Genomic DNA, 16068 nt, shown 5'->3' with positions numbered 1-16068 from the left:
GAAAAAGTGAATGAGGTGAATGGCCACACCTAACACAGGTAGCCCCCTGTAAAGAGCCTATATGGTCTAACTGTTGTCCAGACATGTATGCACGCATGATTACCCTGTAGCCACACTCCTGTAATCTCTCATCCGAAATGAGGGCTGGGATACCCCGCAACGTAGACCCAACATCCCATCCCATCAGAGAAAACCCCAACTCCTGTTCCCACCTATCTTTGACAACTAAATAACTTTTTGAAGGGTACCGTCGTACTAATGGTTTATGAAGTGCAGACACTGACAACCCCGTGGCCTCCATTTCCTGAAAGAATTCTCATACTCTGTGTCCCAGGCTTGCTCTCAGCATTGATTGGTCCAATGCAGATATGTAATGTTTAACTTCGACGTATGCAAAACGGTTCCCCCAGGACATCCCAATGCTCGCTTGCAACTCTTCGTAACCTATTAAATCACCTTCCCTCCCCAGTAAGTGTTCAACCCTCGTGATTCCATACCGCTCCCATGCAAGGAACACTGGATTATCCAGACCCGGCTCAAAGGCTGGGTTGCCACGAATGGTTAGTTGGTCTGGACACCGTTAGGGCTCCCCCCCCCCCCCATATTCTCCCACCAGCAGCTTCCACACCTCCCGCAGTGGATTAAGTAGCACACAATGCCTAAAATGACGTGGGAGATGGCCGTGAGTATGATGCAACAACGAAAAAAAATCAAAGGGAGCAAAATATTCCTGTTCCATATCAATCGGAGTAAGCACACTGGTCTGGCAAAACCAGTCACCCAGATGACGCAATAAGCAGGCTTGATTATACAAAGATAAATCAGGGAGCCCAAGACCTCTCTGCCTCCAAGCCCCCAGCATAAACGAGAACCGCAGCTTAGGCTTCTTCTCGCCCAACAGAACCTGCTGTAGGCCCCATAAATACTTTTCAGGTCTTTCTACAACAAGCGAAGTGGAAGCATCTGCAACACATAAAGCCAACAAGGAAATATAATCATTTGAACTTGGTTCACCCTACCCCACTACGATAGTGGAAGACCTCCCAAATTTACCATAGTGTGCTTTAAAGCTGACTGAGCCACACAGTGGCCAAGTAGCTGTGTATTAACTAATGTTGCTGGTAGAAAAGAAGGAAGTGGGGAGGTGTCTGTAATGTGTGAGGGAGGTTGCTGAGTAGGGGGTAGGGGCAGAAAAGACTGTCTGAGGCATAACAAGAGTTACAAGGAGAAGTGGAGGCAGCAGCGGTTTAGGAGAGAGGAGGTAGATGGAAGTGTGAAATGAGCAACCTAGGGAAGTTGTGTGTATGGGGCTTCCTAGGCAAAATGAGAGAAGAGAGAGAGCAAGAGAGGAAGGATCACAGAAGACAAGATAAGAGTTGATTAGGAGGGAGGAGGGGTGGAAGGGATGGAAAAGTTGGGGGAGGGGGGGAGAATACACTGGGGGAGCAAAATAGAAACCACCTGGATTGGAAGAAACAGGTCATAGTGAGAGGGTGGGTTAAGGAGAGAAAGGATTGGTGATGCTCACTGTTCTCAATGAACTGAAAATCCCTATCTTAATGCCACTTTATTTATTTGATCCTTGTATCTCACATTATCCACAAGTTAGCTAGGAAAGGGGAAGTACTACTGATGGGTGATTTTAATATGCCAGACATCGATTGGAGCATCCCTGCTGCGAGGTCATCTAGAAGCAAAGTGATCTTGGATTCTCTATAGGAAGAATTGTTTCAGCATTGACTGACTGAACCGACGCGGGAATGGAGCTATTCTAGACCTGGTGCTTACAAATGGGGACAGTGTTTTCTGATGTTAGGGTGGGAGATCATTTGGCATCTAGTGATAACAGAATGGTGTAGTTCAATATTAAGACAAAGGAGGAGAGGGCTTTTTCAAGATTGACAATCCTAAATTTCAAAAGAACTAATTTTGCCGAGATGGGTGAATTTCTCAAAGTACAGTTAATTGAACGGGAACAGCTGAAGGAAGTAGATCAGCAGTGGGCAAAACTGAAAGGAGCCATTTTAAACGCGACAAACCTTTATGTTAGAAAATGACTTAAAAGTAAGAGAAAAAGAAGACCACTCTGGTTCTCAAATGTAGTTGCTGAAAAGGTAAGGGAAAAAAGGTTAGCCTTCGTACGATACAAGACGACTCAGAAATAAGAAGACAGGCAAAAAATACCTGGAAAAACTAAGAGAAGCTGGAAAAGTTGTCAGGGAAGCCAAGAGGCAAATGAGAAAAAGGTAGCTGATATATAAATTGGGGGACAAGATGTTTTCAGATGTAATGACAGGAGAAGTTCCAGAATAACATTGTGAGTCTCAAAGCCTGAGGGGGAAAAATATTTATTTATTATTTATTTTATTTTTATCCCACGTTTTCCCACCTCTTTGCAGGCTCAATGTGGCTTACATATATCATGGATAATGGAAATAGCAAAAGATATATTTGTTTTACAGAAGGATTTTGGGTTACATGGTCATGAAGTACAAGATAGTGGCATTACAGAAGACATTGACAGACAATAGGAATACTAGATAGTAGTATTACAGAAGACATCATCAGACATTAGGAATAGAATATACTGGTGTAATAGAGACATTGTAAAACAATGGACCATGTTACGACGTTGGTATGTGTATTTGGAGATATACATATTTTATCTTTGTGGTATATCTTTTCAAAGAGATGAGTCTTTAGTAGTTACGGAAGTTAGTCAGTTCATAGGTTGCCTTCAAATAGCGTGGTAGCACGTTCCAGAGTTGCGTGCTCATGTATGAGAAGGTGGAGGCGTGTGTTAATTTGTATTTCGACCTTTGGCAGTTGGGGAAATGAAGGTTAAGAATGTTCGAGAGGATTGTTTTGCATTCCTGGTGGCAGGTCTATTAGGTCTGACATGTAGGCTGGGCATCTCCATGGATAATTTTATGAGCGAGGGTGCATACTTTGAACGTGATTCGTTCTTTGAGTGGGAGCCAGTGCAGTTTCTCTCGTAGGGGCTTTGCACTTTCATATTTTGGTTTTCTGAATATTAGTCTGGCCGCTGTGTTCTGGGCTGTTTGGAGTTTTTTCAGTATATGATCTTTACAGCCGGCATAGAGTGAGTTACAATAATCCAGATGACTGAGTACCAATGATTGTACCAGATTGCAGAAGATGATCCTTGGAAAAAATGGTCTTATTCTTTTTAGTTTCCGCATTGAGTGAAACATCTTTTTGGTTGTGTTTTTCGCTTGATTCTCAAGTGTTAGATGCCGATCAATGGTGACTCCAAGAATCTTAGGGTATCCGAGATTGGTAGATTAGTTATATATAGTTATATATAAATCCGATAAGGATAAAGCAGAACTGCTTAACAATGACTTCTGTTCTGTATTCACGGATGAGAGGGCCGGGGGTAGGACCACAGAAACAAACGCTAATGGGTATGGATGTATGGTAGACCTGGACCGATTCTCAGAAGACCGTGTTCATGAGGAGCTAGCTAAACTAAAAGTAGACAAGTGATGGGGCCTGGTGGGGTACATCCAAGGGAACTCGAACTAGGAGATGTCCTGGCGTCTCTTCAATGCTTCCCTGGAGTCTGGTGTGGTCCCGGAAGACTGGAGAAAGGCAGATGTGGTCCCTGTGCACAAGAGCGGACGTAAGGAGGAGATTGGGAATTAAAACCTGTCTGTGTGACCTCGGTGATGAGTAAATTAATGGAAATGCTTCTAAAGCGGAGGATCGTGAGGTTTCTCGAATCGAATGGCATGCAGGACCCGAGGCAGCAGGGCTTCACTAGAGGCAGGTCTTATCAGAAATATCTGACTTTTCTTTGACTGGGTGACAAACAGTAAGACGTGGGAATGGTTCTAGATGTGGTGTACTTGGATTTTAGTAAAGCCTTTGACACTGTTGCCACACAGGTGACTGATTAATAAACCAGTGCCCTCGTATAGGACCTAAAGTGACTAGGTTAGAAACTGGTTAAACGGGAGGAGACGGTAGTGGTAAATGGAGCTTGCTCTAATGATAGGGATCGGAGAAAATATTTCTTCACTCAACGTGTAATTAAACTCTAGAATTTGTTGCCAGAAAATGTAGTAAAAACAGCTGGGTTTAAAAAAGATTTGAATAGCTTCCTAAAAGAAAAAGTCCATAAACCATTATTAAAATGAACTTGGGGAAAATCCACTGCTTATTTCTAGGATAAGCAGCATAAAATGTATTGTATTATGTTGGGGATCTTGCCAGGTACTTGTAATCTGGATTGGTCACTTTGGAAACAGGATGCGGGCTTGATGGATCTTTGGTCTGTCCCAGTATTGCAGTACTTATGATAGGGATGTTATCAGTGGTGTACCGCAGGAATCAGTCTTCAGACATCTTTGTGAGTGATAGTGATATTGCAGAAGGGCTGTCTGGTAAGATATGTCTCTTTTGCGGATGATACCAAACTCTGTAATAGGGTGGACACCCCAGAGGGTGTGAATGACATGAGGAAAGAATTGGCAACTAAAATTTAATGCTAAGAAATGCAAGGTCATGCACTAGGGTTACAAGAATCCAAGGGCACAGTACAATATTGGAGGTGAAGTGCTTCTGTGTACGAAAGAAGAGCGGACTTGGGGGTGATTGTGTCTGAGGACCTTAAGGTGACCAAACAGGTAGAAAAGGTGACGGTCAAATCCAGAAGGATTCTTGGGTGCATAAGGAGAGGGATGACCAGCAGGAAAAAAGAGGTGATAGTGCCCCTGTATAAGTCTCTGGTGAGACCCCATTTAGAGTGCTGCATGCAATTCTGGAGACCGCACCTACAGAAATGTATAAACAGGATGGAGTCGGATCCCTTAGGAATGGAAGAGTTAGTGGTTACTGAGGAAGGGCAGACTGGATGGGCCATTTGGCTCTTATCTGAGCCCCAAGTTAGCAGCCTGTACTGGAGATACACTTTGGAGGGTAAAAGTTAAAGAAACGAATCGAGCAACATCTTTCTTTTGTTGTTTCAGAGCAGACAACATCCTCTAGATGAATGAGCATAGCCCATAGCCCAGTATAGGAAGTTCTCATTTAGAAAAAAAAAAACAAGCTTTTTCTCTCTGTTGTTAAATAAATGCAACAGGCTCAGCAACAATCCTATTCTAGGCCTTGCCAGAGAGAGAAAGAAAACAAGAGGCTACCCCTGTTTTCAACCCAGGCAGCCTTCCTCTTTGGTGACTGAACTATTTGGGACATTGCCAACTTGTCTTCAGACCCACAACTTTTCCTACCTATCATGGAAGATCAGATAGGGCAAGATGTGGGTCTGCTATTGTAGGCCAATGCAATCAAAACTGTTCCATTACAGGAAAGGAATTAGAAGTTTTGTTCCTAGTGTTTCTTCATCCTAAGGAAGACAGGAGGACTGTGGTTCATTTGGACCTCAGAGACCTCAAACTTTTCTCCTCAAAGAGAAATTAACAATGTCTGCCCTTTCCACCATATTCCTTAACTTCATCAAATTGAACTTTGTGCAGTGCTTACTTGCCTCCTTGAGTTTGCCACTTGCAATTTAGGACATCTTGGTGGTAGCTAAGAAACCTTCCATAGATTTTAAAATAGAAGAGGTTACTAAGGGGCAGGACCTCTTTTGGGGCCCTTCAAATAGTATGCTTCAATATTTCTACATCTCTACTGGCTAAGACTGTAGACCTCCGCTATTAGAGCACATCTTGATGGCACGCTGTACTTATCACGTCCTTATAGACAGGGCTTTGGCTAAATTCATGAGGAGACTTCTTCACATCAAACCATCAATTCAGGAGCTTCCTGTTCCATGGGACCTGAATATCACCTTTGCATCTCTAATGAAAGTGCCATTTGAGCTGAAAGACTGCTCATTGCTCAAGAGTCTAAACTGGACAATACTTATTCTGATAGCAGTCGATTCTTCCAGAAGAGTTAATGAACTGCCAGCCTTTGTCACATATTTAGTATAATACAAAATTTCATCATAGTAATTGTATGGTTGTCCTATGCACTCACCCTAAAGTCCTACCAAAGATGGTCACGCCTTTTCATGTTATTGAAGATACTCCTTTTTTCCTACACGTCAGAAACATCAGTAGAAGAAATCCATGGATTGTAAATGGGATTTTACTTGCTATCTCAGAACAGAATCAATCCATCACTGAGTCCATTATGCTTTTCATCTCCTTTGATCTTAAAAGACTTTGTAGTTCTGTTGGAACATATAGTCTATTTGACTGGTGTCATGTGTAATAAGTTAGTTAAGAGCAGGCTGCTATTTCTCTAACCAATATAGTTAATCCTCATCAAATAAGTTATTGCTGCTATCGTAGGACTCTTAAAATGTGCTTTGCTATGGTGGGAGGAGATGTTAGGGCAGGATTTCTGGAAACTGGAACTATATATTGTGCCTTGCTGCAAGTTGCTATATAAAAGGAAAAAATAATATACCAATTAACGGTTTTGTTTTCTTTTTAATAAAGATATTTAAACATAAAATCTGCATACTTACAACAGCTAATTGGGCCTTGCTTAATACCTTCATTTCACACTGCTCTTGGACCAGTCCTCAGACAGTGCTTTTGTCATGCAGTAGTGACTAACTCTAATCCACTGAGCAGCATCAGGAAACACTTTTTCACAGAAAGGTTAGTGGAGGTGTGTGGGACAAAATCAGTGACAGAATTCAAAAAGGCATGGGGTAAACTCAAAGGATCCCTTTATAGAAAGAGTATCAAAGCCAAGCAAATGACATAGAGGGGTTTTACCTTTACAGAACAGCAGGTACGATCCTAAATAGAAGACATAACCTGCATGTTTTGCCCAGAGCAGCATCTATGACTCTAGCTACCTTGCTGGACAGACTAGATGGACCATGCTAGTCTTTATTTGCTGTTGCTGTGTTACTATCATATCACATGGTTGCACATCACAGTGAAAAGTTATATTCAAACTGGAGTAACCCTGAGCTTGGGGAGTCATCCCTTTGTGTCAGGCACACAATCATGCTTATTGAGAGAAAAAGCAAAATTGCTTGCCTGTAATGTCTGTTCTCTATAGACAGCAGGCCTAATCAGACACACAATCCCACCTGTCTCCCTGGGAGTTGTACAAATTGAGGGGACTGGCAGGTCCACACATGCTCACAATTTTCCATTAGTTCTGAGCTGTGGGAGAGCTGTTTATCTGATTTGTAATCCTGCCGTCTACGGAGAACACCTGTTATATGTAAGCAGCTTTGCTTTTTTTTTTAAGTGAATTGAGCAGGTATCCATACATGTTCCAGCTTTAACATTACTGGAAGGTTTTTAATTTGTTCAGCTAACTCTGCTAAACAATTTGCCAAAACAGGGCTTTAAAATTCCATTAAATTCTAAGCTTGCCTTCATGTAATAATAAAAGCATATTTCAAAAATATTTGATAAATCTTTTGAAACTGATTCCAAAAGTAATAATCATAAATACAGATAAGGTGCTGATTTTCTTAAGATGGGAATATGTTATGAATGTGTCATTGTTTCTAGGGTGTGCCGTGTGATTTGGTAACAGGAGAAGAACTAGTGTTTGTTGATCCAGAAGGCAGACCGGCTAACCATGCAGCTTGCACTATTGAGATGTGCAGTGTTATGACCCCTTGTACGTATACTCTTCTTTACTTTGCTTGCCTTTTCCTTTGTGTTCAGTGATTAGATACTTGTTAGAAAAATCTGATTAGAAATCTGATTTGTCTGGGCAATGAATCTTCATCATTTTGTATGTAAATGTATAAACACGAGCCGCAGTATCCTTGAGATTTAAGCAGCAAGAGCTGCAAGACTGGAGTGTGCTTTACATGTGATGTTTTTCCTCATGAGGCTGCATCTTGTTCGTAACATTTAGATGTGGATAACTGCATTTTTTTCAGCCTTCATAGCCATAAATCTGCATGTGGGCTGATTCTAATCAGTATAACTAGACACAGAATTTGTGCACTTATTTTCATTGTGATATATATATATTTTTTTCTTTTAAAGGCCAGACCTCAGGATTTCTTTAGTAAAAATATAAAAGTAGTTAAGTACTGGCAAAATTAACTGTTATTTCATATAGCTCAGAAAGAGTTGGGGATCTTCTTCCACTTTAAAAGTTGTGGACAGTATATTTTATGCAACTTGGGTAAATACTAGAATGGGTCCTTATGGGTCCACGCCCTATCTTAACGGCTTGAGGGAGGACTTGGAAGAGTCAGGAATCTGTTTTTATAAGGATTTAATACCCCAGAGGAGCTGTGTTTCTCCTGAATATTTGCAAGATCTATGAGTTCCATTTTACCAATACTTTCAATTAAGAGCAACTGCGGGTTTTTTTGCATCGATGAGTCTAACATGTTTAGGGAAATTTCCCCACTGGAAACGCTACTTATTAAAATGGGATCTGATAAAAAGAGATTCTCAGAATTCAGAAGTGCTCTGGAGGATAGGGAACAGTAAACATCTCTGGCTCGTGAAAGTAGTTGGGAGGAGTGACTAGATGTGAGTTTTTTTTGTTTTGTTTTGTTTTTTTAGAAAGTGGGAGGCTCTATACCATCATATTCAGATTTGCTCTGCTAGTACGAACTATAGGCAGTCCCAGTATACCCTAGTAACTTGTTCTTATTGGACACCGGTGTGAGGGGAGAAGGCTTGTGAATGGTGGAGCAGGTAAATGTTGGTGAGGCTGTGGTGGATGGGATTCCTTTTGGTCATCTGAGGTGGAAGTATAAAGCGACTGGAAATTTTTGGGAGCAAACCTGGAATGAGATTAAACAGTAGCTGGGGATGGATAAACGGAATAATCCTAAATGGTGTTCATTAAGCTACAGGGCAGGGGAAGATTGCCGAGTATTATTTAGAGATTTTAGTTACACCTTGTTCTTAGCTACTAAACGTAGTAAATGATGGCATATAAAGACCTGAATGGTCCATTCAGTCTGCCCAATAAGATAAATTCATTTTACATGGTATGTGCTACTTTTAAATGTATACCTGAGTTTGATTTGTCCCTGCCTTTCTCAGGGCACAGACCGTAAAAGTCTGCCCAGCACTGTTCCTATACTAAAAGTTCTGAAGCTAACGTCGAAGCCTCTTAAAATTTACACTCCAGCCCATCCATATCTATTCAGCCACGATCAGAGCGCAGACCATAGAAGTCCACCCAGCATTGGTTTTACTCTCCAATTACCGGTCTATCACTCGGCACTGGAAAAGTAATGTTCCCCCTATGCCGAGTTACTGGAGATGGGTGGTGCAAGAACTACAGTGGTTTGATAAAATTTCCTCAGAATTGAGAGGTACTGAGCCTTTGTATGAAACAAAATAGGCCTCAGTTAAGTGGTAATCTGGATTAGTTTCCACAACACTTGTATATTGACGTTGGATAGCATTTGGGTGAGCGAACTAGTTGCCCATATCTGTTGCGATAATCTAGTGGGGCAGGTTGGTGTTTGAATCTGATACAAGTGGTTGTTTGTACAGTTTTGAGAGGATAAGTTGGGGGGGGGGGGGAGGTTGTGGGTTAAGAATATTTCTAATTTCACGTGAAGTCTTGGGTCCCCTTTTAGAATGAGGAAATATCATAGAGGGTGTATAGCTGAAAATGTTCTTGTAGTCTATGATCTTTTGTGTTTGGGTTCTGGTGTTGTGAAATTAGATGCTTATTACAAATACACTACCAAGCTATCAGGTTATTCTCCAGGATTTGAAAGTTGGCCTGTCATGCTATAATGAGGGCTTTGGGCTATTATTTCAGTGGTTACTTAAGGGCTGATGCACAAAGGCACCTGTTAAATATGGGTGCTACGGGAAAACTTACCGAGTCGCAAACAGTGACTGATGCACAGAGGGGATCGCATGCAAATGAGATGTACAGATCCACCTTTGTGCATCAGTCACTGTTTGCAACTCGGGTAGCCTAGCACATGTGAAGAAAATTGCATTTGACAGCATCTGTCATTAGACCACTACTGTCTAGAACTATTCTTCACCACCTCCCCCTTCTCAAGCCGCTGCACACTACAGCAACCCCCACCAGGTCCCCCCCCCCCCCAACCCAGTGGTCCGTACCCCTAGTGGCAAGCTCTGATGGTCTAGTGGGATTCCTTCACTCCCACCCTCATCCCCCCCCCCCCCCCAATCGACCTGTCCCCATACCTTAGAAGTTGGAGGCAGAAGGACCACTGCCTCCCTCCTGCCTGTGGGCCCACCCAGAACAAAATGGCAGTGCATCTGGTAGGTAGAGCCACAGGTGCAGTTTGAGCAGAGATTCCAAATACCCATGTTGATTATAACATACCTTAATCTATGCATGTTAAATCTCTGTACCTGCATTTAAGGTGCAGTTTCAGCACCTTACACTTTTTTATGTTATAAACACAGATAGGCTCCTAAGTAGATGCTTTTTTACCCTCTTAAGCCAAACCCCCTCTTATAAAATTACTCTCTTTTAGGTTACTGTATGCCAGCTTACCTTTCAGTGGTGGCGTCATGGACTGAAAGGTGCCACCTTGACTTATGTTCCAGTCTTTTATTTCGTGTGTTTTTGTTTTTTGCTTGCATGCATGCTTTGAATTAAAACCAACCTTAGAATGAATACTTGTACAATTTGTAGTGCAGCATACTGTACTGAAAGCACTGCTGCCTTGCACTTACAGTGTTTTCTTGCTTTAAGATGAGGTTGCTGTAGTTGATGAAGTCCAGATGATCAAGGATCCTGCTAGAGGCTGGGCCTGGACGAGAGCCCTTCTGGGTAAGATACAGAATTGTGTACAATCATCAGGGCCGGTCTTAGGCAGGGGCGACAGGAGCGGTCGCCCAGGGCCTCGTGCCTCCAGGGGCCCCGCGGCGCTTCCTGTTGCTCCTTGCCATTGATCCTCAGCTGCTTTCCTTCCAGCCGCCCTGCATTTTAAAAGTCGCGGCAGCGAAAAAGCAGGCTCGCCTCTAACCTTTAAGCCTTCCCTTCTCTCTCAGCGTGCACTGTGCCGCCTTTCTATGATGCAATTTCCTGTTTCTGGTTTCCGCGAAGGTGGCACAGTGCACGCTGAGATAGAAGGAAAGGCTTAAAGGCTAGAGGTGAGCCTGCTTTTTCGCTGCTGCCGCTGCGTCTTTTTAAACACAGGGCAGCTGGAAGGAAAGCAGCTGAGGAAAACTGAGGGCACAGATGGGGCTGTGGCTGAATAAAGGGGAGTAAGTTAAGTTGGGGGCTGGGGCGGGTGAGTCACTGGACATGGAGGGGAGGGCAGAGGAGAATCGCTGGACATGGATGGGTTGTGATGGGAGGGCAGGGGACATAGGAGAATCACTGGATGTGGATGAGAGGGGAGGACAGGGGGCAAAGCAGAATCGCTGGGCATGGTTGAGTGGGGAGAGAGGGGAGTTGCTGGACATGGATGGATAGAGGGGAGGGCAGGAGAAATGCTGGACATGGATGGAGGTGAGGGAAGGCAGGAAGGAGATGCACATGGATGGAGGGGAGAGAGGAAAAATGCTGGTCATGGAGGGGAGGGCAGGGAACAGAGGAAAATCACTGGATGTGGATGAGAGGGGAGGACGGGGCAAAGGAGAATCACTGGACATAGATGGGAGGGGAGGGCAGAGGAGAATTGCTGGACATGGATGGGTAGGGAGGGCAGGGGAGAGAGGAGAGTTGTTATGGATGGATGGAGGGGAGGGCAGGAGAAATGCTGGACATTGATGGAAGTGAGGGAAGACAGGAAGGAGATGCACATGGATGGAGGGGAGAGGAGAAATTCTGGACACGGATGGAGGAGAGGGGATAGTTGAAATGCTGGATATGGATGGAGGGGAGGGAAGAGAGAGGATGTGAGATGAACATGGATGGAGGAGAGAGAGGAGAAATGCTGAACATGGATGGAGGAGAGAGAGGAGAAATGCTGGACATGGATGGAGGAGAGGGAAGAGAGAGATGGCTGGAGAAAATAGGCAAAAGCTGGATCCACTCTATACCTCCTCCAGTCAAGTCTGCGGAGTACCCAGCTTTTACCTATGATGTAGGGCAAGAAATGAAGATGAAAGGAGGAAAGTAAAGAAAGAAAGAAATGGAAAGGAAGCCCTTGAAGTGGAGTTAAGGGAGCAGATAGAGAGCAGCAGAATCAGAGACTGGGACCAACATGATCAGAAAAACAGTCACAAGACAACAAAGGTATAAAAAATCATTTTATTTTCATTTTAGTGTTTGAGAATTTACATCTGCTGTCTTATTTTGCAATGTATAGCAATGTTCTGTTTTTCTGGTATTGTGCTGCATGCAGAGTCTGTATGCTAATTTGTTTTGTGTCATTTTGGGTATCCTGGAGCTGTAACAGCTTACAGAAATTATTTATAATGAGAAAAAAAAAAGTTATTTTTTTTCTCCTGTACTGGTGTAATGTTTTCAATGATTACTGTTTATAGGCACCATGGCTGGTAAAAGGGTGTGGCTAAATGTGCCAACATTGTACAGTTCAGCACTCTATTAGCAACCAAGTTCATACAAAGTTAATTATGTTCAGTGGAAAATAAATCTGTTGGCTCAGGCTGCTTGCTATATGAATATTCCATCTCTGTTTCATTATTGCTACCAAGAATTAAATATTAAGGGGATTCATTTTAATTCATTAATCTAGTCCTTACGTGCACATGGTTTTGCTTTTTAAACCCAAAGGTTTCCTAGTATAGCATTTTTCATGTTTGAATTAGTTTTTGTATACAAGTTTTGCTTGATTTGTCGTTATTTGAAATAAAAGAAAATGTTTAAAACATATCTTGTCAACAAGGGGCTGGGCGGGGCAGGGGGGGGGGGCAGCCCCAACGAACTGGTCTGCACAGGGCCCCGCAGTTGCTAAGACCGGCCCTGACCATCATACCTTTAACCTGATGCAGAATTATACATTTTGTCTTTGGCCTAATCGGTACTCGTAAAGTAAGGAGGAGGATGAAAAGCAGTAATTGTAAGATATTACTCCTTATGTTTAATGGGTCCTCCATATATAAACAAAGAAATCCAGCCATGCTGACAGAAAAATTCCAGTGCTTTGAGTTCCAGTACATAAATTGGTTTTAGCATTGCCAATAATATGCTGTTTCCTTTCAGGCATTTAATACAATATGGGCTGCCATAAATCAGAATAGTATATATTACTACTGCACTCATTCCAAATATTTTGGCTATGAAAGTGTTGCTTCACAATCTTATCCATGAAGCACTCTTAACTGGTCTGGTGTTTAGGCTTTTAATGAATATGCATGAATAGTTGGTTGCAAAGGATGTTTCAGACTGGATTAAGGTCACATCAAGGTTTCCATAGGATTCGGCTTTCTTCTTTGTTTTGTTCAATGTATACATGTTGTCTTTATGTAAACTCCTTAGAGGTTTGGGACTTACCTTTTAGTATTTCTTCTCCCTATTGAAAGGTCTATGGAAGACGCCCAGGGTATGTTGACCTCAGTTCTTAAATCTATTCAAAGTTGAATGACAGCATATAGACATAAATTGATTATGGCGACGACACAAATGTTAATCCTTTCACGATTGTGAGAGGAATTTTCCTTTTTTTTTTAAACTGACTTTTCAAATAATTAATACAAAGAAGAACTTTGATAAGAAACAGCACAAAAGCTCCACCATATTAAAGGAGAAATGAATTGACCAATATATAAAAGCTTCCACACATCAATAGCCCACAAATAGAGGAGACCAAGTTGGGTAAATCTAGAAGAAAAATCACAAAAAAAGCTAAGAAAAATGTGCAACTTGTGCTATAAAACACATTATGGCCCAAATCATGATGTCATACAACCAGGAATCAGGATGGTACAGTTCTATTCCCTCAAGAAAAAATTGTAACTGGGAGGGTTCAAAAAGTCATATTTAACATTATTCAAGGAAATCATACACTGGCAAGGAAACTGTAATTAAAATGTAGCGCCTAAAGCTAGAACCTTCTGACAATAAGCTAGAAACATTAGGAAAGGTAATGCCCCCCCCCCCCCCCCCCAATAAAGTTAGAATCTCTTATTTTAAAGAAAAGACACAAAAGTGCTTCTTTGTCCTGTTGAAATGCAGAAGACACCAAAAGAGTAGCAGAAGATATTATTTCTTCTGCGGAGGTCTTCAAAATGTTAGATTCAAGCTATTTGAGGAAAGTTCTCCCTGGTCAGGTTTCACTAAGGAACTACTGTGTTTCTTAGATGGTAATGGAATAAAGTAAACCTTACTCAGAGGTGGCAGGTTTACCATTTAAAGACCTCCTTTAAGAATTTATAAAATATCTCTTTAGATAATAAATTGAGGAAAATTCAATAACCTCAAATTCAATCCCTTAACATAGTCCTCTAAGTTTTCAGTTCTGTTATATAGCACCATCTTATCCTGTAATATAGCAGTTTGAGTAGATTTCATTGAAATTCCAAGGTCCCCACCTTCCCATTGATGGCCGCAGTGCTCTCTCCTAAGTTTTGAATCCGACCAACATTCTGGGCCATCGCAAGAAGGGCTTCAGAAAATAACATGTAGAGGGCTTCCAGGACATACCAAATCGACTCCAAGGTGATCTTGAATGGTTTGGCCAACAGCAGCAGAACCACTAATGAGTCCGCAGCCTGTTTCTCCAGATTCTCCCCAGCTGGTACCTCACCCAATGGTGTTGCTGTGATGCCATCGCTCTAGAGAGAACCTCAGCCTTCCAAGGCTCCTACCAAGGGTGACACAACCAGTGATGCCCCGGCATATCCCAGCTTTGACTCCAATCTGGGAGGCAGGGGGGTAGTATTAGGGCCTACGGGGATAAGCGTCACTTCACTCCAAAGCTTGAGCTCTTCTCCCTGACGTGTTCGCCCTGAGTAGCAAAAGTAAACGCCATGATTTCTGACTGCCGTAATTGGGGGGAAAACCACTTGACGAGTGGGCTGCATAGAGAGCTTCTCAAAATACTTAAGCATATTGCAAGATAAGAGATGGAAAGAGACTGTGCACATCCTCACATTGCCACAGCACCTGAGAGGAGCTTTCCAACTGAGTTTGTGATGGATGTTGTAAAAATCCCAATGTTGCAAGAAATTACATATATGGTTCAGCATTGACCTTTAATTCTTATATAATTTCCTGGTGAAGAGAATCTTTTTTAAATGAAATCTTTTAAGGTGATTGAAGGACTTGCTATTTGATACTAATTTTCAAATGGTAGTTCATGCATCAATGATGCTATTATTTGACTACTGTAATTTTTTGGCTTTTGGGTTTGTCAGGGTATGTGCTGAAACCATTACAATTGGCACAAAATGTGATGGCTAGAATTTAGACAGGTGTATCTAGATTTAACTATGTATCCCCACTTTTAAAAAGTCTACACTGGTTTCCGATAAAATGGTGCATTCAATTTAGTCTTGATTTTTATCTATGTCTCTGAATGATAATGTTTCTCTTGTAATATCAACTTCTTTGAGAATCTAGTGTCCCCAGCGCTCATTGCACTCGGCATGCATGCTCTGCCTCGATAGTTCCTCTTCTAGACATGTTCACTTGGATTGCTATACACAGAGAATGTTTTTTTTGTAGCAGAGGCAGTACTGTGGAATATGCTTCCTGAATATTTGCAAGTTATGACCAATTTTTTTTACAGTTTTGGAAATCGCTAAAAGCCTTCCTGTTCAGGCTTTTAATTGAATATTTGTGAACAGGATTAGCTACTAAATTGGATGTCCGTTTTGTGCATTTATGATTGTGATTTTAAAGTTATTTCTGTTTATTTTATATATTATGTATGCTATGCTTGTACACTGCCTAGAATGAAGGATAGAACGGTTTATAAATTGTGAAATAAAATGAATAGTTAAGCTTATTGAGTATATGTAAATCTCTCGAGCTGACTAGACATGTCACGTATGTGTGGGCAATTCCTGGGAGGCAGCACAGAGTAGCTTCAGTCAAAGCAAAATGATAGGTCCTCATAACCAATAAAACTCAAACTATCCTTGTGAGAGAAGGCCATTTGCAAATGGATTTTGGAATTGCCCTCGATAAGAGGATCGTTTACTAAGGTTAGTGTGTGTTATCTGCTGCAGC

At 42.0% G+C, this 16068-nt stretch overlaps 1 protein-coding gene across 2 annotated transcripts in view; it reads left to right on the top strand.

Annotated features, from left to right (window-relative positions):
* Window positions 1–16068, top strand: part of SUPV3L1 (Suv3 like RNA helicase) — a 94086-nt gene that overhangs the window by 15688 nt on the left and 62330 nt on the right. For both annotated transcript variants that reach the window (XM_030203150.1, XM_030203151.1), the window contains exons 6-7: window positions 7518–7629; window positions 10678–10755. In XM_030203150.1, the coding sequence (XP_030059010.1) occupies window positions 7518–7629; window positions 10678–10755 (190 nt within the window). The remainder of the gene's footprint in view (window positions 1–7517; window positions 7630–10677; window positions 10756–16068) is intronic.

This window comes from Microcaecilia unicolor, chromosome 5 (assembly GCF_901765095.1).
Source record: "Microcaecilia unicolor chromosome 5, aMicUni1.1, whole genome shotgun sequence".
Taxonomy (NCBI): domain Eukaryota; kingdom Metazoa; phylum Chordata; class Amphibia; order Gymnophiona; family Siphonopidae; genus Microcaecilia; species Microcaecilia unicolor.
This window is presented reverse-complemented; position numbering and strand designations above follow the sequence as displayed.